General features: G+C 40.6%; 1 protein-coding gene across 2 annotated transcripts in view; it reads left to right on the forward strand.

Moving 5' to 3' along the window:
* Parm1 (prostate androgen-regulated mucin-like protein 1) overlaps nucleotides 1-22,130 on the forward strand; it is a 102,060-nt gene that overhangs the window by 73,104 nt on the left and 6,826 nt on the right. The window contains exon 3 of one of the 2 annotated variants that reach the window (XM_005333236.4): nucleotides 14,362-14,440. The exons of the other annotated variant lie outside the window; for it this stretch is intronic. Within the exon in view, the coding sequence (XP_005333293.2) occupies nucleotides 14,362-14,440 (79 nt within the window). The remainder of the gene's footprint in view (nucleotides 1-14,361; nucleotides 14,441-22,130) is intronic. 2 annotated transcript variants of the gene reach the window in all.

Below are 22,130 nucleotides of genomic sequence, written 5' to 3' on the forward strand. Positions count from 1 at the left end.
CTCTCTACGAAGTGTATGTTTTCTTTTGTTCATAAGATCCATGTGTCCACTGGTCTTATACAGTCCTGTATTTTCCATTACAAAGAGGATATGCAGTTGTGGGAATTGGTGAAATCCTTTGAACTTTGAATTGCTGGTTGAACTCCAGCATTTATTTAGTATGAACTATGCTAATAAGTAAGTACCTTAAATCAAGGTCATTGAGCATCACAGACATCAAGACACCTCTCTGTACCTGTGAGGGACATTTGCTCAACCAGACATCCATATCACTCATGACAAATATAGATCTGATAAAAGAATAAGATGATAGGAAAGAAGAAAGAATAGTTTTAAAGTATGCCTAGAAAATGTTTAGAAGTGAAAAAAATTGTATTCTAGTGAGTTAATGATCATCATATTTAAAAACATTAAAAAATAAGTTAAACATGGCATAAACAATGATCTCATATAAAATATAGTTGTAAGAAGATCATGTAAAAGTCCAGAATGTATCGGAAAGCAATAATCGGTAGGCTCCGGTTTATAAATACCGCATTATCATACATGTGCAGGCCTGGGCCTCTTACAGTGAATGACACATCTTTCAAGGTCTCTCTGTTCCACTTCCTATCTCCTCTCTATTACTAGGTCTATTGATTTTGAATTGTTAGTAGGTACCACACTCATTCACTTCTTTTTACGCTCATTCTCAAGTCAAAACTCCCTTAATCCCACAGTATCAACCCCTTAACCAGCCCCTCCTCTCCTCCTCTGCACCGGTCTCCCCAATCTGACTTATTCTCCATACAGCAGCCAGAATGATGATAAAATACAACTCTGATCAGATCATACATAACATGCTATCACCTACATCCCAGCCCCTTGAGGGTATCCCCTGCTGTTAGGGTGAAGCCCTCAGCCTCTAATTGGCCTCTATCTGCCAACCCTGGGTCAGCCACACTCCTGCCTCTCCCTCTCAGCACCACCCATGCCTGCTGCCTCTCCAGTTCACCCACCTGCTGCTCTCTGACTTAGGGCCTTCACTTGTTGGGATGCTTCTGCCTGAAATCCTCCCAGGACACAGCACTTTGCCTGGTTAATTCCGATTCATTCCTCAGATCTCCGCTCAAACGTCACTTGCTCTGGATGTTTCTTGTGGGCCTCCCCATCTATCTCTGGCCTCTCTGTTATACACTGCCACACTTCAGTCACATCTCTTCTTCATGGTGTGTGATTATATACCTAGCAGTGTGGCTCCTGGTTCACAGCCTTCACTTTTTTTTTCAAGGATGGGGCCTTTGTCTGTTTGGGCTCACAAATGTGTTCTCAGCACCTAAGAGTGTCTAGCTCAGTAGGTGTTCAAAAAATGTTCAATAAATCAATCAGTCAATAAATGAGTGAATTTTGGTGATGAAATATCAAGCATAAGGTCATAAACCCACTTACTTTCTTAGCCTTATTAATCCTGACCTTTAAATTGAGAATAAAGAAAAATTGAAGAGTCCCACTATGCACACAAAGACTCCTCTGACACTCATCACTGTAGAGAGTGTCAAGGGATTTCTGCAGCCACACTGGGCTTCTCCCCTCGATCCCCATTTCCCATCACACCTTTCTCTTCTCATCATTCTGATTCCTACTTTTGGCTTTCCCATGGGCTGCCATGGTTACTGTTATAAGCCTGCAGTCACATTTTTTTTTTCTTTTTTGCCCAATTCTTTGAACTTATGCTAAACCATAAAGCTAGCAAAAGCAAAGCAAACTCCCATAAGGAGCTCCAACTGTCAGGTTTTATTTTAGTTAAAAATTATTCTGACTTCTTCTCTGTACTTATATTTCTCCTATGGCTTACTTTTACTACCTAAATCTTCATCTACTTTTGAAATATTTCCAGAATGCCCTTTGAAAAATATATGTCAAGGTAATAAAGTCAACTATTTACCATTTATGTTGTCATCTAGCAGCAAGACAACTCCATCATACATTTTAATTGTACCAATGTCACCTTTTATTACATTTGTAGAGTTTCTGTCCCCCTGGAACAATTTTTCTGTTTCAGATACTTTCACCAATAATAGATGACTAAAGTGATTTTGGAAATGCTTCCTGAGAAAGAGAGGTTTAGCTTACAAGCTAATGTTGTCAATGAATCTACAGCTTATTGGCTCATTGGGAAAATTAATTGGAATGTGTCTGATTCCATATCCAGAGCAAAACTTTATCATCACCTTCCAACTCAAAAAGCATGCCTTTTTTAGTTACAAGGTAACTGGTCAGAGAAGTGAGGATAGATCAACAACAAGCCCTCAATTTATCAAAAAAAGGGTCTAAAAGTCCCACCCCAGAGAATTGAGTGAAGAGTAGTATATCAGGAAACCACATTAAAAAATACTAAATTGATACTGTCCTTAGCATGACTTCTTTCTCAGGAAAGAAAAATATTGGCCAATAAAAGATGGCCTTTTATTTTGTAGTATCTTGCTTTCACGGTTAAACTCATAGCCTTCAGGGATAGACCACAGGCTCAAAATGAAGGTGAACTTACATTAAATCATAAAATCTCAGTAAATTCATGAGCATGGGCATCGGAAATACTTTATCATATTTCCATTTGGAGAAATTGTGAAGTAATTCCAAAGGCAGGCTCTATGTCAGACTGCCTGGCTCAAATCTCACCAGAGCCATTTGCTAGTTGGGAGGCCAAAGGGCAAGTTCATTTATCATTGGGTGTCTTGTTTCCTTAATCTATAAGATGAGGGTACAAGTATAATACTATACCTGTTCTACAGGATTCTTATTAGGATTAAATTAGACAAGTATATAAAGTCCCTCTTACATAGTTAGCACTAAATAAATGTTAGCTATTGTTATTACAGTTGGGTCCTTAATCCCCAGGTGGATATTAGCAAGAGTTTTGACTCCTCTAGACTTTGATTTTCTTAACTTGAAAACTTAGAATGTTTGTAAAACACTTTAAGACTCCCAAAAGGATACTTACTGTGCATATTAGGCAATAAAAGTCCATTTAAGTACCTGCCAACAGCACAATACAGAAAAGGATAATCCAAAAAGTGTGAAGGAGAAAAATAACTCTGTTCATGTTTGGAACAGTAACACTTTCAGAAAACTTGGGAAATTCAAAGGCAAGGGCTAGAGAGTTGGAACAACTAGAGATTTCTAGCTGGAAATAAAAACGGTCTGCAGGACCTGGGGCAAATAAAGCTGAGCAGTAGGATTGAGTCTAGGCCCCACCTGCTTCCAAGAGTCAACAATTAAGACCTATAAATTGTACTCTTCCCAAAACTTGCATTAGAATTTGGAATTTTTTTTTTCTTTCCAGTATTTTATCTCTTAAACTTTCAGGGTCGGAGTCTGGGAGAAATTAAAAGTTGGTAACTACAGTGTCCAAAAGCAGGTTCCTACATGGCCTTTGTGATTATTACATGAGGACAAGGCTAAATTTAGCTAATAGTTCCTAGGAGATCCTCGAGTCCTTGGGACTATAGTAAATATATCAAAGTTGCTTCCAAGAAAGTGTTGGGACAGGTGACCTGAAACTGTAACTCTCTGCTCCCCACCCAGATTCCATGATAAAAATAATACATTTGTACCTTATTTGGCAAACAGAGTAAATACTCTACCTCTGAGAGTTCCTCCCTTCCTTCTTGCTTATGTTCTTTGAACCAAGAGAAGCAGGCAGTGTAGAAGGTCTTGCTTGTAAGGCTGCCTAGCCCCTGAGAAAATGGGCCTTCCCCTATGGACTGGATGATTCTCAAAAGTCATCCTTATTGGAAAGACAGTGTAATGTATCTGACATTACTGTCTTGCATACATATATAAATACTCCACAATGAATCCCACCATCATGCATATACACAAGAATATGGGGTCGGGGGTGCAGCTGGGGTTGTGGCTCAACGGTAGCACCCTTGCCTTGGATTCATGAGGCCCTGGGTTTGATCCTCAGCACCACATAAAAATAAATTAGAAAATGATAAAGATATTGTGTCCATCTACAACTAAAAAAATCTTTAAAAAAAAAGAATGGGGTCCTAATTAGAGTATAAGATATATTCCATGGCTTATATAATTATATCAAAATGGATTCCACTGTCATGTATAACTAAAAAGAACCAATAAAAAAATGGGTAGAAAATAATGAAATAATAAATGGAGAGCAATCCAAAAAAAATATCATCCTTATTTAAAAAATATGGCTTATTTATTTCCTCAGAATTGCTTTATCTATAGTCAGACTTTGAAGTAATCATTGAGGTAATAGGATTTTCATCACTGAAGTAATAAAGAGATGGAGAAGGAGGTAACAATGACAAAAACTTCTCTCTTGGCATCCGAGGAGATAAATGACAGCTCATGACAAGACAGAGGCAAACTTTTGGTAATACATTATTCTCCCCCAGGCGTCATTCACAAAAGATGATTGAGGAGTTGAGATACCTAATCTGGCTCTAACATCTCTAATTCCCTGTAGTTTTGGTGCAGAGAGCCCTCAGGCCAACCTAGTAAGATCAATGCTCCCAGGTACCACCGAGCAGGAGTTGCTGAGGGATACCCAGCTTGTGCAACATGAAAGACAGTCACTGTGCTTTGAGAAAGGGTTGAGGAACATCTGCCATTCTTGGAAACCTCATATAGACTGCATTACACATGTCAAAGGAGAACTGAGACTAGGTGACCTAAAGAGGTACTTAAAATCAGTTCCAAGTGAGAAAAAGATCTCATTCGTGTTGGGAAACTTTAAAAACCGTGGTAACTGAGATCTGTCCTGACTGTGTGTACCCTGGTCTGCATTAGTTGCAAACCTGTGTTTCACACCCTCCCCACCAACTCCTTAAAGTACAGCTGATGTGTCCTCAAGAGAGGGATATGAAGGAAGAGGAGGTAAGCACTTGGCTTCTTGAGTGCACATCTTTCATTATCTTAACCAAGATTAATATTTCTATTCTGCATCATGAACTTTAAGTAAGCCAAGTGCTTTTTAGATAAAACTAAAGCCAGTCTCCAAACTAGGTCTTCTGGTTACATGAAATAGAACCAGATATTGATCCTAGCCCAAAGTTTGGATCCCAATTTTGCCCACTAACCAATCTTTCCCACTAACTGGTTTCTAGTCAGAGTAGAAACATGAAGCAAAAGATTCCAATTGTAATAACATTTGGCTAATTGATAAAGTTTACCTCTTACATTCTGTGGGAAGAAATAACTAAATGGTTTTTAATGATTTAAAGAGTTTTAGGGAAGACTTTTTTGGTCTAATTTAAAGAGACAAGCTTAGGCTCTGGGGTTGTGGCTCAGTGGTAGAGTGCTCATCTAGCACATATGGGGTGCTGGGTTTGAGCCTCAACTCCACATGAAGGTGAAATGAAGATATTGTGTCCACCTATAACTAAAAAATAAAATAGAGAGAGACAGGCTTAGGTTATGTTAATTAAAAACACTTCTGTAGCATATTTGATTTGCAAGCTATATGCTTCAAAAGAAGCTTTTTTTCCCTTACATCATAGCTACTAATAAAGTTCAATTTTTAAAAATAGCTGCATTTCAGAAGACATTGGTTTTTTTATGAATTACTTATTTTGAGCCTGGATAAATAAAGAAGCATAATTTGGTATTCGTAGCTTTCAGGGACTTCCAATCTGGAAAGCAGGCCAAATGTGTTCACATGAAATCATTAGTTTAACAGTGTATTTCATACATCTCTATCTTGTATGCATGGTATGCGTAACTACCAACAGCTACAGATGTCAGTATCAGTTGTATTCTAGAATAAATTCACTAAATTGTGCCATACAGAGTAAAAGCAAAAATCTAGAAAAAGAAGACTCAAAGTAGCAGCGATCATCTATCATCAGGAATGATCTCTCAGAGATGGTTATACTATAGAAGTTTCTGAAAAAAAAAATGGTGCAACTCTCTCCCCACATCACATCCATAGATCCCGCTCCCCATACTGTCAAGACCCAACACAATGATTGGCTCTCAGAGTTCCCTGTGACTTGGATCTGAAGACCCAACCCTTTTCATGCTCCCTATTCATTTCCTTGATACCTTCTTATGTAGACTTTGGTTCTAACTCTGTCATTTCTGTAAAACATGTGAACTTTGGAAAGTCACTAAGTCATTCCTTCTGTATTTCATTCTGTTAATCCATAAAGTAAAGAGGCTGAGCTATACAAATATGTCAACAGGCCTCCACCCTACAATCAACATTTGTGCTAGTTCACAAAGCACTCCATCTCATCTGCTCCTCCCAGTATCCCTAGGAACTGGAAAGGGCAGGGCTTAGCCCATTTTTAAGATAAGGACTCCTGTCAAGGTGTTTCTGTTTCCATGCCCAGTGCTGATGCTTCAAGCCCAGAAACATTAGGTGTTTCTTCTCCTAGCTGCTTCCCACTGGAGCCTTCGTTGCTGTCTGAACAATTCACTCCTATCTCTTCCCAAGACTGCTCCAGTTTTAATACACCCTCAGCTTTACTCCCATTACCAATAGAAATACAGTTTGGTGCTACCCATGTCTCTACTTACCTTCCTTTCTGTCTTTCCATCCAATCCTACATTCTCCTATTTGGCTCCCAGGGTCTGATTCTTGTCACTGCATTGGGGTAGGGAAACCTCAGAGCTGTGGCCTGTTATTCTCTGTATCCCATGCTGTCCAAGCTCAAGAGGAGCCCATGAGCTCATTCAGAATGGGATTGTGGGATTGACTAGGTATAAAGAGGAGGAGACAAATTTAGCTTCCCTTGGCTTGGAATAGAGAACGAGGAAGAACAGAAGTGAAGTTCAAGCAGAACCCAAGGCCAAAAGTCAAAGCACCTTCAATAATAGAAAAATCAGTATTTGCCTAGGTGATAGTATTTGAGAACTAAAGTTTTCTTTTTTCACCTTTTCTCCCCAGTCTTATGACTGGGGAGAAACACACACACACACACACACACACACACCATCACCATCACCATCACCATCACCATCACCATCAGTTACCATATATCCTGAGTTACTTAGTCCTCTGTATTATCTCATCTCTCATCAAAATATGTACAGATATTTTTCTGTTATTATTTCCCAAATAAAACAGTACTACAAGAATTTGTATAGCATTTATAAGGCATTGGATATTATAAGTAATCCAAAGATTATTTAAAGCATATAAATAGTTGTATGTAAATACCATGCCGTATTTTTAATAAGGGACTTTAGCATCCTTGGGTGTGGGTATCCACAGGAAGTTTTAGAACCAATCGCTTGTAGAACCAAGGAATGACTGAACTGCATCTGTCAGCACTCTACACAGCTCTTTCAGGCCACAATACGTTCTAGAAACAAATGACGTGGACCTTGTTTAGGTGGTTGTTCTGTGACTTCTGTCTGGTTCTAATTAGTCCTCTTCTCAATGAACTTCAATTGTTCAGCTCTGACCCACCTTCAGTAGTTCCTACAAGAGGACCCCAACCACCACTCAGGCCCTGACTCCTGAACATCCAACGAAAAGCAGACAGGATGACCAGAGCTGCGGTTTTATCTGAAAGTGCACCTGGATCAAGCACTAAAGCCCAAAGGAGTGGGAGAGCCCAGTGGGCAGCAGCACAGACTCTAAGCTAGCACACCTGCCCTTCTAAGTACCAGCTGTGTAGTTTGACCCTTCCCATTTCCGTGCCTCAGTTTCCTCAGCTGTAAAATGGGGAGAGCAGGATTCTGTAAGGAGAACACTTCAGTGCTTGGGAGATTTAAATGAGTTAGATTACATGAAGCCCATAGAAAATCCCTGCGTAGAGTAAGCAACAAGAAAACATTAGTTGCTATTGTTATTCTTTTAATACCCTTATATTTTTAATATATATATTTTATATATTCTGATTTATTGTACATGATGGCAGAATATAATTCATTTCATATTATACATATAGAACACAATTTTTCAAGACACTGATTGTACACAGAATATTTGCACACCATTCATGTCTTATTCATGTATTTAGGGTAATGATGTCTAACTCATTCCACCATCATTCCTACCCTATTGCTCCCTCCTTTCCCCTCCCACCCCCTGCCCTATCTGAAGTTCCTCCATTCCATCCATCCCCCCCCCACCACTAATCACCATTATGAGTCTGCATCCTCATATCAAAGAAAACATTCAGCTTTTGTTTTGTTGGGATTGGCTTTCTTCACTTAGCATTATATTCTCCAACTTTATCCATTTACCTGAAAATGTCATGATTTTATTTTCTTTTATTGCTGAGTAATGTTCCATTGTGTATATATACCAAAGTTTCCCTATCCATTCATCTACTGAAAGGCATCTAGGTTGGTTCCATAATTTAGCTATTGTGAATTGTGCTGCTATAAACATTGATGTGGCTGTGTCCCTGTAGTATGCTGTTTTTAGGTCCTTTGGGTCTAGTCCGAGAAGAGGAATAGCTCGGTCAAATGTGGTTCCATTCCCAGTTTTCCAAGGAGTCTCCATACTGCTTTCCATGTTGGCTGCACCAATTTGCACACCCACCAGCAATTTATGAGTGTACCTTTTTCCTCATATCCTTGCCAACACTTATTGTTATTGTCTTCATAATAGCTACCATTCTGACTGGAGTGAGATGAAATCTTAGAGTAGTTTTGCATTTCTCTAATTGCTAGAGATGTTGAACATTTTTCATATGTTTGTTGATTGATTGTATATCATTTTCTGAGAAGTGCCTGTTCAGTTCCTTGGCCCATTTAGTGACTAGATTTTTTTTTTTTTTTTTTTTTTTTTTTTTAGTGTTAAGGTTTTTGAGTGCTTTATGTACCCTAGAGATCAGTGCTCTATCTGATGTGCTTGTGGTAAAGATCTACTCCCGTCCTGTAGGCTCTCCATTCACCTCACAGATTATTTCTTTTGCTGAAAAGAAGCTTTTCAGTTTGAATCCATCCCGTTTATTGATTCTTGGTTTTAATTCTTGTGCTACAGGAGTTTTATGAAGAAAGTTGGGGCCTAAAACGACATGATGGATATTTGGTCCTACTTTTTCTTCCATTAGGCGCAAGGTCTCTGGTTCAGTTCCTAGGCCTCGATCCACTTGAGTTGAGTGTATGGTGAGAAATAGAGATTTCTTGTTGATTATTACTGTTATTATCATTGTCATTCTTGGAAGGAAGGACAGTATTGTCTTAAAGAGGGAAAAGCCTCTGCATAATAAATAGAGATTCAGGCACACACACAGTCTATCAAACCCCTTTCCTTACTAGTCACATCCTCCAGCATATTGACAGACAGACTTTGAAAGGGAAAGAATTCCTTTGAGACAAATGTTCCTTTTCTCTTGGTGACCTTGACTGAAAGAGCCTCTGCACACTCTGAAATGGTCACCTGCTCCTCTTCTCTATTTTTTTTTCCCTGAATATCTGGACCAGGAATAAGGAAGAAAAGAGCAAGAATAGTGATGAACAGTCAAGAGGTGTGTTCAACACTCTTCTCAAAATAGATCACAGAGACGTGCACACGCACCCACGACCTTGGTCAAGCGCTGGTGTGCATGTTCTAGGTACACAGACTGCTGAATTCACCAGAAGCATGCAGGTCAGGACTAGGAACTATGGGCAAGAGTAAGGCACACACCTTTTATTCGCCCTGGAAACTCTACCAGCACCTCCTCTGCTCCCAGCTCTCACAGAAAGAGCAACAGCTTAAAAAAAAAAAGAGTCTATTATGTTCTTTCTTTCACAGGCTGTTTAGCTTCACCCCCAGAACATCCCAATGTATTCATTTTGGATATTATTGCAAGCATTTCTGCTAAAGAGTTCAGATGCAATATTACTTTCATGTTTAAAGGTGAGGGCAGGGAAGAAATCCCTCAATGAGAAGAGTCCGCAGAGGAACTTGGGAATACTGCTAAGCCCCTAAAGACCACAGAGCACATTCAGTGAGTGTGGGGGGATACTGAGTGGACAGGAGCAGAGTCTCTCTGAGGGTGTGATAAAGAGAAGGCATACCTGTCATTGGGTGAGTTGTAGACATGGGGAGGGAGGCTCCTTAAGATGATCCTGCAGCTTATCCCAGCAGTGCCTCAGTGTAGTGCTTGACTGGATCTGACTAGTAGCAAGGCCTTCTTGGAGATTGCTGGGGTGGCTTCCTGGGTACCATCAGACTCCACTCGGATATTCCTAAATTAATACTCCTCCATTCATCCCTGGGGACTCGCAGGAATGGAGGGGAAGGGACTGATATGGTAGAACCACAGATATAATCACAGGACTAAAGACTCAGACTAGACCTGGAACAGAGGATTCCAAAATGAACAGGTAGAGAGCCTGCTGCTTGAGAACTTTCTTAGCACAGTGACTGGGGTCAGAAAAGTTCCAGTTATCGCTTTTTCCCACCAATACATTCATTTGTTTAATATTAAATAAAAGACGTTATATAGACACTGTGCCTGGTTCTAACAGCATACAAATAGATGGAAAGAGCCACAAGATGGATGAAGAAGGAAACAGGCTGGAGAACACAGCAGCTCTGTCGCTTGCTTGGGAGGGTAAGAGAATACCGTCTCAGAAGCATTGATAATTAGGTCTTGAAGTAAGACTAAGAGCTAACAAGCTGAGGAAGGGCCAGAGGAGGGAAGTGTGCTGATGTTTAAAATGCAAAAGCTGGATGTGTAGGGCTGGGTTCAGTTGCTAGATCAATCATTTACCAGATGGAAAACCTCAATCACATTCTAAACTCCCTGGCCCTTAACTTCCTCATCTATAAAATGGGAATAAGTCCCCTCATCTCATAAAGAATATTAAACAAGGGAAGAGCTGTAAAGCTTTTGGCACAGTGCCAGTCCAAAGTAATCACCTGTAACATGTAAGCAGCTATGGTTATTCTTGAGCCCATTTATTCTTGTTCTAAGCCATTTGGAAAGTGGCAGAAAGGCACATAGAGAGATGCCAGGCTTCCAGGAAGCACAAAATTCAAGGAGGCTTTGGTTTATGGATCTTTAACAGCTCTTCAGTGAGGCAGAACATGTTGGCACAATGGAATGTTCTAGCACCGTGTAATATTCCTGTATCTTGGCTTATAAAATAGAAAGAAAAGTGTCTCCAATTCTCTGTTAGTTTCTGCTCATTCCAGAGCTGTGTACCATGAGTCACATCCAGCCTGTAACTCACAAACCCCAATGAGGAAGAACTGAAACGCCAGCCACCTGTCCCATCCTTCCACTCCCAGGACACAGCCCACCAAGGACTCAACACCTTCCTCTTGGGGCAAAGCCTCCCCTGCCTCCAGCCACACTATCTTCATTTTTCTTATCCTTGCCACACCTTGAAAAGAGAGAGAGGAGGAGGACAAGGGGAATTCCAGATTAGTTTAAACAAAACTCAGGGGAAATGACATTTGTTTTCACAAGGAGGAAATAAAGCCTTTTCAGTTACCATTGCTAATCTTGGCTCAGCAACCCTCTTATGCTCAAATCATGAAGCCCTCAGGTGTGGAACTTCCCAGAGCTGAGGTTACCAGAAACTTCTGAGGCATCAGCTGCTGAGGAACTGGGAGCAAGTTCAGGACACAGGATCTTCTAGACTCAGGGCTGGCAAAGGTCTACTTCCAGAAGATTCTGGCTCCCACGGCTAGCACCCTCTCAGGCAAGCCAGTGGATGGCAGAATACTTAAAAAAGAAGTCCAAATATTTGAACTATTTTACCTCAGACCTTTTAGCTTGATATCAACTCTCAGAAGTGTCCCTTTGTCCAGCTGCCCCCAAGTGCTTATCAGGTTGGCAGTTACTTGCAATTTCCAGCTCTGTTCATACTCGATGATGTCCTCTATGGACAAGGAAGGGTAGCCTTGCTGAGCCCCATTTGAAAGACAGGTTACACCCAGAGTTAAAGAGTCCCCTGTCACATGAAGGAGAAGCAGGTCACTTTATCACTTGCTGTCTCAACAACAACAAAAAAAGAACAGTGCTGGAGTTAGAAACTGCCCGATTTATCTTTAGTTAGAAGTGGTATATAAATAAATCCAGTAAATCTCAAGAGTTGGAGGAGACCCAACTGCATAGAGTTAGGGAAGAAACTTTGAAAAAGGTCAACCCCAAGATTTCCTGTATGAAACTATCCCTGGGGCAAGAAAGAAAAGTCTTATAGGCAAATCAACTGTATTCCTTCTCTTCTCCCTTTTTCTAAAAGGGAGAAATTAAAAGGTCAATTTCTTTACTGCTCCTAATTGCAATGACTGTATCTTTTTCAATCTTAAAATACCCCCATTACTTTACCTTGTGGTTATAATCCTTTCACAAGCTCTTAAAAGGGCTGTTATGAGGCTTCAGTGAACTTTGAATTGTTCCGATTTCAGCACAGTTTGGAAGCCAAGAAGCTAAGAGCCGCCTCACAAAGTAGGAATGGAGGTTTCATAAAAGGATCCGACCTCAGACTTTCTCTACTTGACCCCATCTGCACAGCTGAGCATTCAGTGCCATTATTTTTTTTACATAATAAAAAGAGAAAGAGAATTATACTGATAATTATACTAATTTAACTCAAAAAGACTTCAGGAGCAAAGAAATAAATACATGAGTGTCCAGAAGTGTATTACTCATTGCAATGGTTGAATGTGGTCAGTCTCCATAGAGACATCAAGAGCTAGTCTTTGGCTTTATGTTAGCAATGATCCCCTTTGGTTCTCCTTAATAAATTATGAACCACTGAAAATATGGGTGCCTGATATAGCCTTCTTCCATCAAAAGCTTCCTTCTTCCATCAAAAGTGCTAATAAGTAGCTTTGCTTCTTAACTATGCGCTAAATCTTTTGGTGGAAGGGATAATGAAAAGAACGATAAATAAAAGCCATTCATATCAGGGGAAAAAAATAAAAGGATGGATGGAAAAACAACCTAGAATGATAAATCTCCAGAAATGAGGAGGAGTGCCACCACTTTTGAGACCTAATACGTGAGAGTCAGGAGTTGGCTTGGGATTGTGCATTTGGATAGTTGTGACATCTCATTCAATCCCCTTAAAGCTATGTGAGGTAAGTAGAACACTCTCATTTCTCTCTTCATGCAGGTGAGTAATGCAAAAGCAGGTAGGGTTAAGTAAACAGTTATGGTCACACAGCTAATTATGGTTGGACCACACATCAATCCACATGTCCGACTCCAAATCTCTTATGCTCCCATTCATTGGTTGAAGTATTAAATGATTTCCCAGTGGACTGAAATAATCAGTGGGTCCCTAACACTAGCTTTAATGCCAAACTGTTACTTGAAGTATTAGGGACAAGAGCCTGATTCTTGGCATTTCTAAGGTGGAATAAAACTGCAGTTTATACATTAGGTCAAAGCTCACACAAAAGGGGTATTGTGCTCTGGAGTAGTATTCAGAGGCAGTATGGTTATTCTTACAAGGCAATGTGCTCAGAGGATTTTTTTTAATAGTTGATTTTGGAACCAGATTTCAAACTACAGAATAAAGCATTCATGTTACTTTATAATTGTATCTAGTTACCTAAACAAACAACAACCAAAAATTGTGTTACTTACTAGGCTTGACCTTATTTTGTCCACCAAACTGGACTTTATTCAAATTTACTGTTTAAGGCTGAAAGCTGGACACCCTTCCCAAAAGGAAGTTCTGCAAAACATTTTGATATGCTGGCATCATTCAAATGGGTGCATCTCATATCAAAGTGACCCTTTTAAAGTGGACACTAAAAATATAACTTCATGGTTTTGGTTTATTTAAAGAAACAATCAGATTACTTGTAGTGACCCTTGAAGAAAACATCCTATCTTCCAATATCTCAAAAATGATGGAAGATGAGCCAGAGCCTATAAAAGAAGACATCAAGGGATTTAAAATTCACTGTCCCTGTGAACAACAACAGCGGTAGCTGACCACCGTCATTCTTAAAAAAATAATCAAATATAGCTGTATACTGTTCTCTGAATTCCAAGCTAACCAGAAGTTCTTAATAAATACCAAAATAATATAGACCATTTACCAAACTTCAGTTGGTATAAAAAAAAAGTATTCTAGTAACAGAATTAAGATCTCGAGTTTTGGGGGCTGGGGTTGTAGCTCAGTGGTAGTGCACTTGCCTAGCATGTGTGAGGCACTGGGTCTAATCCTCGGCACCACATAAAAATAAATAAACAGAAATAAAGGTATTTTGTCCATTACAACTGAAAAAAAAATAAAGATCCTGGGTTTTGTCCTAGTTCTGACTTCCCTGCAGAATGATTCAAGTAAATAACTCTTTTCTCTTCCAAAGGAAAAATGGAGTCAGGTAAGGGTGGGTATGAGAGAGGAAAAATGGGATCAGGTGAAAGTGGGTATTAGCCACTGTGGTCATCATGTTCTCCCCTTTATTTTCTGTTCTCTGCCTTTCCTCCTTTGCAGGCAGCATTGCCGCCATTACAGTGACCGTCATTGCCGTGGTGTTGTTGGTGTTTGGGGTGGCAGCGTATCTGAAGATCAGGTGAGATACACCTCAATCCTCTTTAAAAAGATGATTCCATATTGTGGGGCTCCAGGCCAAGAACTGTTTCACGGAGGTCTTTTTTCTTAATTCATGTCATAGTGCTAAGAAACACAGGCAGAGAGATAAATGTGGTCGGTGTATCCCACACTAGTCAAGAGCAGTCAGTCCAGTGTCTGAAACTTGGCAAAGCAAAGCTAATAAGCTGAAATATGCAGCCTGATGGTGTCATGGGATGAGATGAACCTGCAGTCTCTGCCTTTCAACCTTGTCACCACCCTAGGGGAGCTACATGCTGCAGGAGTGGGATCAGTGGTTCCTAAATATGATGCTCCACACGCTCATCTGTGGATTTGTACCTGAACTGTTAATGAGGTGTTCACTGGTTTTAGAGCAAAATGTGGAAAATGAAAGTGTAGCATTTTCCGTCGCACACTGGTAATCCCAGCAGCTCGGGAGGCTGAGGCAGGAGGATCATGAGTTCAAAGCCAGCTTTAGCAAAAGTAAGGCACTGAGTAACTCAGTGAGACCTTGTCTCTAAATAAAATATAAAATAGGGCTGGGGATGTGGCTCAGCGGTCAAGTGCCCTTGAGTTCAATCCCTGGTACACCCCCCAAAAACTGGCCTTTTTTGTTTCTCTAAGATTATGTCCTTACATTTTTAGTTCTAAAAAGAGTTTTCTTCCAGAAAATGAAGATGATCCTCAATGACAGCTGAGATTTTACTTTCCATCTCTAACTGAAAGCTGCTGTAGTGTGAATCCACCATTTTTTCTATTGCTCTGTGAAATCAGAAAGTCTCAAATCCACATTATTCACACTCTCTGAGTGCCCTTCCAGCTGTAAAACACCAGATGGCAAGTGGCAATCTTATTTGCCAGTCTGTTCAGTGCCTGTAACAAGGGACAGAAGGACATGTTTTGCCATGGTGAACACAGCCACTCAGTGACCTCCAACACATTCCCCTCCCAGCCGCAGGTACCATCTTTATGGAAGCTGCTCTAACACATCACTCCTTCCCTTAAAATCCCCCAGCGGTGGCTCCCTTCTGCATTCAGAATTGAATTTCAACTCTCACAATGGCCCTAGAGGTCAGTCACAGATCTTCCCCTGCCTACCTGGTCTGGCTCAGCACACCTCTGCCTCCCTCCAGACCACTGAGCTCTGCAGAGTGGCTCCCTTTCAATTCTTAGGACTCACTGGGTTCTTGCCTTCCCAGGCCCTTGGCGCTCCCTAACCCCCACCCTGAACTGCTTTGCTTCCAGCTCTTTCTCACATGGCAAATGTCGACTTGAATCTCTGACAGACTTCTTTCCAGTTTGATGCCTCTGTTATTTTTTTTGGAGGGGGGCATGATACCAGGGATTGAACTCAGGAGCATTCAACCACTGAGCCATACCCCCAGCCCTATTTTGTATTTTATGTGAGACAGGGTCTCACTGAGTTGCTTAGTGGCCTTGACATTGCTGAGGCTGGCTTTGAACTTGTGGTTCTCCTGTCTCAGCCTCCTGAGCCACTGGGATTACAGGCAAGCACCACCACACCTGGCTGTTATTTATTCTCATGGTATCTTTATTACTTTCATCCTGACTGTTATCAATGTCTACTATTATGTTTTCTTTTTCATTTATTTGTTGGCTGGTTTATAGTTTCTTTCCCCCTACAAAAATGTGTTCTCTTGACTTGAGGCAAGAATTCAAATTTTCCATAGCAATCCAATACTGGCTATAGGCAGGCAGTCTGGAACAGTGATAAAGATTCAAACTCCAGAAGCAGGGAGACTTTAGTTTGAATACCAGCTCTACCACTTTCTAGCAGTGTGGCCTGACCATGTTACAGTGAGTCACTAATCCTCATTTCCCTCTCCTGTGAAATAAGGTAGCATTATTGAGAGAATAATGGATATTTTTCCCAAGTATGTAGCACTGCCACCAACATCATCATCACCATCAATATCATAACAGTAAACAGGGAGGTACCATAAGCATAGATAGATAGACAGACAGACAGACACAGACAGACAGATAGATGTTGAGCATCAGCATTTCTTTAAACACTGACCACTTGACTGATGAGACACAGTCCTGCCATCATAAAACTTACTGTACTTAGGAAATGTTATTAGCAGGCCATTACAAACCTGTTCTAATGATGGCTGATTAAAATTACATAAAAATGTTATTTTAAACTATCTTTCCCCAAGGCCCTAAAGCCAGATAAATTTATTGAAAAATATATATATATATATGTGTACATATGTATTCATATATTCAGTTGTAGATGGACACATTCCTTTTTATTTAATCATTTTTATGTGGTGCTGAGAATTGAACCCAGTGCCTCACACATACTACTAACCACAACCCCAGTCCCTCATTGAATCATTGAATTAATCATTGTTTCTTTCCCCCATGTAGGTTCTCTCTCCTAAAAATAGAAAGGTCCACATGGTTTAAATATAAGGTTGCTATTTATCTATTGTACTACTTAAGTGTGTCACTATAAACTTAAGGATGGATAATCACACCCCTGGTTTGAAAACCCCCTAAGGAAACCCCCTTTCTGTGCCTCTGTTAATTAATTTGGCAAAATGATAACATAGGGAGGTTAATAGTTCTCATGAATCTTAAGGCTAGGCTAAACCCCTTTCAAGTGTTATTTTGTCAGATTCTTGGAAAACCCCACTAAGCATTCATCAAAAATATAGTTGGCTTCATTGATGCATATGTACTGTATGTGGTTGTGGTGGGGGTGCGCGCGCTCATGCGTGTGCAAGTGTGCACAGGGTTAGGCTTTACCTTGGCTGAAAGTCTATTCTTTTTCTATCCTCCCAGAATTCTGAGGAAAATAACATGACAAGGGTTCTATTATCTGTGGTCTTTTAGCTCACTTGGCCGGAGCAACCAGTGACTGAGATCACAGTCATAAGGGAACACATTAGCTTCTGGCTACAACCATGGGCTATGGCCCTGACCCAGCCAATGTCCCTGAAAATGCAAGGGGAGAGGCCACTGGAAAAGGTGGCCTCACCACCAGAACCATGCTCTTTGCAGGGCCTGCCAACCGTGGCTCAGTCCTTTTACCTTTCTCCCCATCTCATTTCTTCCAAAGGCTTTGGTAGACTCATTAACCATGATTTTCACACTCCTGTTCTCCAGGGACCTTAGACCTCTGGTTTTGTTCCAGTGTCCCCTGCCAGGAGAACTGTATCTTTTTATAGCCTGAGCCACTTTAGGATGTGGCTTATAAAATTGAACTGCCCTAAACCTACCAGAGCCCTCCTGTGCCCGTGATCCCTCTTTTAGCCAATAGCAGTATGGTGTAGACGGAGGAAAGTGAGCTTTGAAGTCAAGTTCAGTGCTGCACTGACCTTCCTACTGATTCCTTAGGTAGCCTTGGTCAAATTATCATCCCCCCCATCCTCGATTTTTACAAAGTACAAAAATAGAGCTAATAGTATATCTCTTTCAAGGTTGTTTTGAGGTGAAAGGAAGAAATGGATGTAGAGAACATGGAAAGACCATAGCATGAACCCTGGGGTCTTAATCACTCTGTGCCCAGTTTCTTTGTCTATAAAAATGGCACTAGCACAATGACAATATATAACTCAGAATTGTTTAGTGCCCCGAGTGATGTGAGTGGCGGAAAGGCTGCCTGACGTTTTAGCGCAGCAACTGCTGTCAGAACCACTTGGCACACAGGTGCTCTATGAGACAGAGGCTGCTAGTTGCGGCCCATGGGTTTGGAAGAACAATCCCATCCTTGTCATTTGCATTCAGTAGGTGTCAGGATTTCAAAGATGGGGAGAGGAGGAGGAGGAAGATGGCACAGCAGCCCAGTTTTCTAATTGTGTATTGGCGTGGCGGGCTTCCATGTTCCACTTTGGCAGAGGGGAGGTTCTGAAATGCCTGCGCAGTTGCATTCATGTTATATGTTCATAAATAGAAACGTTCTCTGGGAAGTGTTTATTCTAGGGCTTGTTTGCAACTTTAAAAGAAAGCAAAGTTCCTGCCTATCTGTTCCAGAAGGGTGTCTTTAATTAGCCATGATTAAAGAATGAGGTAAGTCCATTTTGTTGAAGTTGGTTCAAAAGTGTTTGTCCACAAGATAATCTCCCTGTGCAACAGACTAAGTCTGCCGTGGCCAGAGAAGTGGACCCTGCTATAATTAGGTATGCCGGTAACCCAGACAGACAGCACAGCTGTTCCCTTCACAAAAATAAATGTGATCCTGATTTATAGACACAACAGGGCCTGGCCTTTAAGGCATTTTTGTGAAAAGTCACCTGTTTTGCTTTATGCCTTATAGTGATTACATTTCATACAACTGATTCCTTCTGATGGTTGCTGTGCTTAGAAAGTAGGCCCAGCCAGCCACAAAAACTAAGATCTTCTAGAACGTGTTATCCACAGGCTTTTCTCAGATCAGCTTTTGGAGTTCTGTAGATGTAGTTTAATTTTCAAATTCAATAGCTCTCAAGGTTTTTTGTACCTGAGAATTAGGGGGAGACCTTATGAGACAACACAGTTTCCTGAGTCTTCTCTCCCTAGACTCCAATTCAGTAGATTCAGGCAAGGCCCATGCATCTGCATGTCTAACCAGCACACAGGGGATGCCAATGCTGCTGGCCCAGAGTGCACGCTCTGGATTCCCCTGCTTCATCCTCATCTCCTAACACTCTTAACGGCCACTGTGCTGCTGAGTTTCCCAGAAAACAGCCCTGTTGTTTCATGCCTCTGTAACTACGGACATGCTGTCCCATCTGTCAGAGGTATTTGATTCACCCCTTTGATCTGTCTGATTCCAAATTGTCTGGAAACCTCTTCTGGGAGCCTCCTCACACCTCTCCACAAGGAGCTCCTTACTGCACAGGCCTCCTTGGTTCCACTTACTTCCCTGTTCTTGAACCCATGCATTCTCTGCCAGTGTCTCCACTAGATCAGTACAAATCCCTGGAACTACCTGACATTTCATAATTCCTTTAAACACTTATTGGATGAGAGAATGATTCTGGGTAGGGAAGTATGGGGTGAATATTTATTTCAAATTATAAAGAAACATGTTTGGGGAAGGGGAAGCCATGGGCATCTATTAAACCACACACATTCACTGGTCACCACGTGACTCGGGAGTTGTTTACAGATAGGTAGATGGGCCAGTGTGCAGACCCCTCTGTGATAACTGTCTGCCCATAGTATGGAATCTGGCAGATAATTTTTTTTAAAGTAAACAATTTTACTTTTCAGAGTAAATTTGATTATTTAAACATCAGTGTAAATGTAATAGCTTAAAAAAAAACCCATACTATGGCAAGAGGATTTTAAAAATAATGTTTGGATATGTGTCTATCATTGTGATTTTGGAGATGAAATCAATAGGATCTTGAGTTGTGACACAGATGTGTTGTCTGCCCCTGGCTCAGGCCTTTGCTCCTGTTGCTTCCTCTGTCTGTAGGATGTATCTCAGATATCCATGTGGCTCATCCCTCCATCTCCTCTATGTCCACTCAAATAACATCTTCGTGACACCTTCCCTGGTCACCATATTCAAAATCACAATCCCTCCCTCCCATTTGGAATTCCTCAACCCCCTTCCTTGCTTTAATTCTTTTCCACCACCTTTATTACCATCCACCATATTATTCATATTGGTCACTTATATTTTGTGTCTCCCGCCAGCTAGGATCTAAGCTTCCTGAGGATGGAGATTTGGGTCTCTTTAGTTGACTCAGGCATCTCCAAAGTCCCAGAATAGAGCTTCCTTCCTAGATGGTAAGCTTTCAGGGAACAGTTACATGAAAGGAGCCAGGCAGGGAAATGACAATCAGGAAGAGAGAGCCACCAATGAAAACAAAGAGGAGACAGTGACAGCTGCACCAAACAGCTTTGCTAATGGATGATAAGAGTCAAAGGCTAATTACTAATGGCTAATGAGTTGCAAGTTCAGCTGTGTTTTCCCAGCACTAAGCCATGTCTTAATCATCTCTGCATCCCTCCTTCTTAGGCCATGACAAGCACTCAAGACTGAAAGGCAAGACTTGCTTGATGAAAAAGGAGAGGACTTCCAAGGTGGGGTGGGGGGAGTGGTGGTAGCCATCTGAGGTAGAGACTCAGAGAACTGGGGGTTAACCCTAGTAAAGGAGATGTTTTCCAAAATACATTGTTTCAACACAGGTAAAACATCTCTCTCATTTTTAAGGACAATTAAGTATTAATGTTATCATTATCTTAACCTAGGTGCTGTTTTTACAGCAGTGGAGGAGGCCTCAAACAGATGTTACCACATTTACCAGTTGTCATCAGCAAAGTGTCACCAATTAGGGGTAGGAGTGGGAGTGTTGCTGTTCATTAGAGAAAAGCTAATAGAGAAGGAGAGAAAAGAGGGAAGGGTGGAAAAGGAACCATTCTTATTTTGCCTTCTCAGATTCTGCTTTTAGCTAACAGAGTAGAATCACAAACTGAGAAGTGCAGTGCCATTGATGGGGACCGTGGACAGTGTGCTGAGTGCTTTAAAACCACACCATCACATGGGAATTTAACCCTAATTATTTTTCCCCTTTCTAACCTTAAAGTCATAATGGTGGCTTTGACCTTTGCCATTCTTTAGTGAATTTTTTTCATTTCACTCTAGTTGTACAATGAGTTGCTACGGACATATGAATTGCCACTGATACTGGCAAAGCCAATTTCACATATACTATTTGTATTTTATAATTTTTTTGTTATCATAAAAATTAACATAACATAAAAATTATAAAATAGCCATTGCACCAAGAGCAAAATATTAGGTGTTCAGATAAAAGAAAAGCAACACATACTCTCCCCCCAAGACTTTGCCATCCAAGAAGAGCAAGACACAGTGACAGAAAACCTAGCTGTGTTGGAGGGGTGCCAGTCACTATTAAGAAAACAAGTAGGCAAGATTGTCTTGACCTGACAATGACATCATTTCTACAGCTTGTTGTTCAGATTAAAATTAGATGAAGTAATGCTGCCTTATAGAGTCAGGAAACCTTGGTTTCAGTAGCAGTTATACCATTAAATAACACTGACAAAATCTAAATTTCTTGGGTTCCACTTTCTTAAAATTGGGAGTGGGAGGGGTTTTTGTTTGTTTGTTCTGTTGTTCTAACTTCTTAGACTCTCCAAATGCCAATCTGAAAACCTTCTCATTTTCATCCAAAATGTGCCATATTTTAAGAAGTTCTGACCTAGAGAGAGAAGTTCACTTTCTATTTATTTTCCCCTCATCACATATGCACAAAAGTCTTCCTGTTTCTACAGTTGTATTGGATTTATCCAAACCTGGCTTGAATCCCAACACACCCAATTCTTCTTGATTAAGCTCATGAATGTACTAAAACAAGCCCTACAATTTCAGCAACTCCCTATTTTGGTTTATCTATATCTCTTGCAATTTTTTCCTTGTTTGTCAGCATTTTCTCAACTCACTGTTCATTCAAGTGGGAAGGAAAAGAAAAATAAATGCAAAGATCAGTCTTTTTATTTTACTAGTGTTTGCATAGTAGATTACTATTATGACAATACAACAGACTCAGGTACAGTATTGAACAAATAATCTTACCTAAAATAACCATAAAAAACAAAACCTGGTAGCCAGAAGGTATTTAATCCTCTGATCCCACTTTGGTATAATGATAATTTGTAAAATTCAAATAACAATAATATAA

Source organism: Ictidomys tridecemlineatus, chromosome 9, assembly GCF_052094955.1.
Source record: "Ictidomys tridecemlineatus isolate mIctTri1 chromosome 9, mIctTri1.hap1, whole genome shotgun sequence".
NCBI classification, from domain to species: domain Eukaryota; kingdom Metazoa; phylum Chordata; class Mammalia; order Rodentia; family Sciuridae; genus Ictidomys; species Ictidomys tridecemlineatus.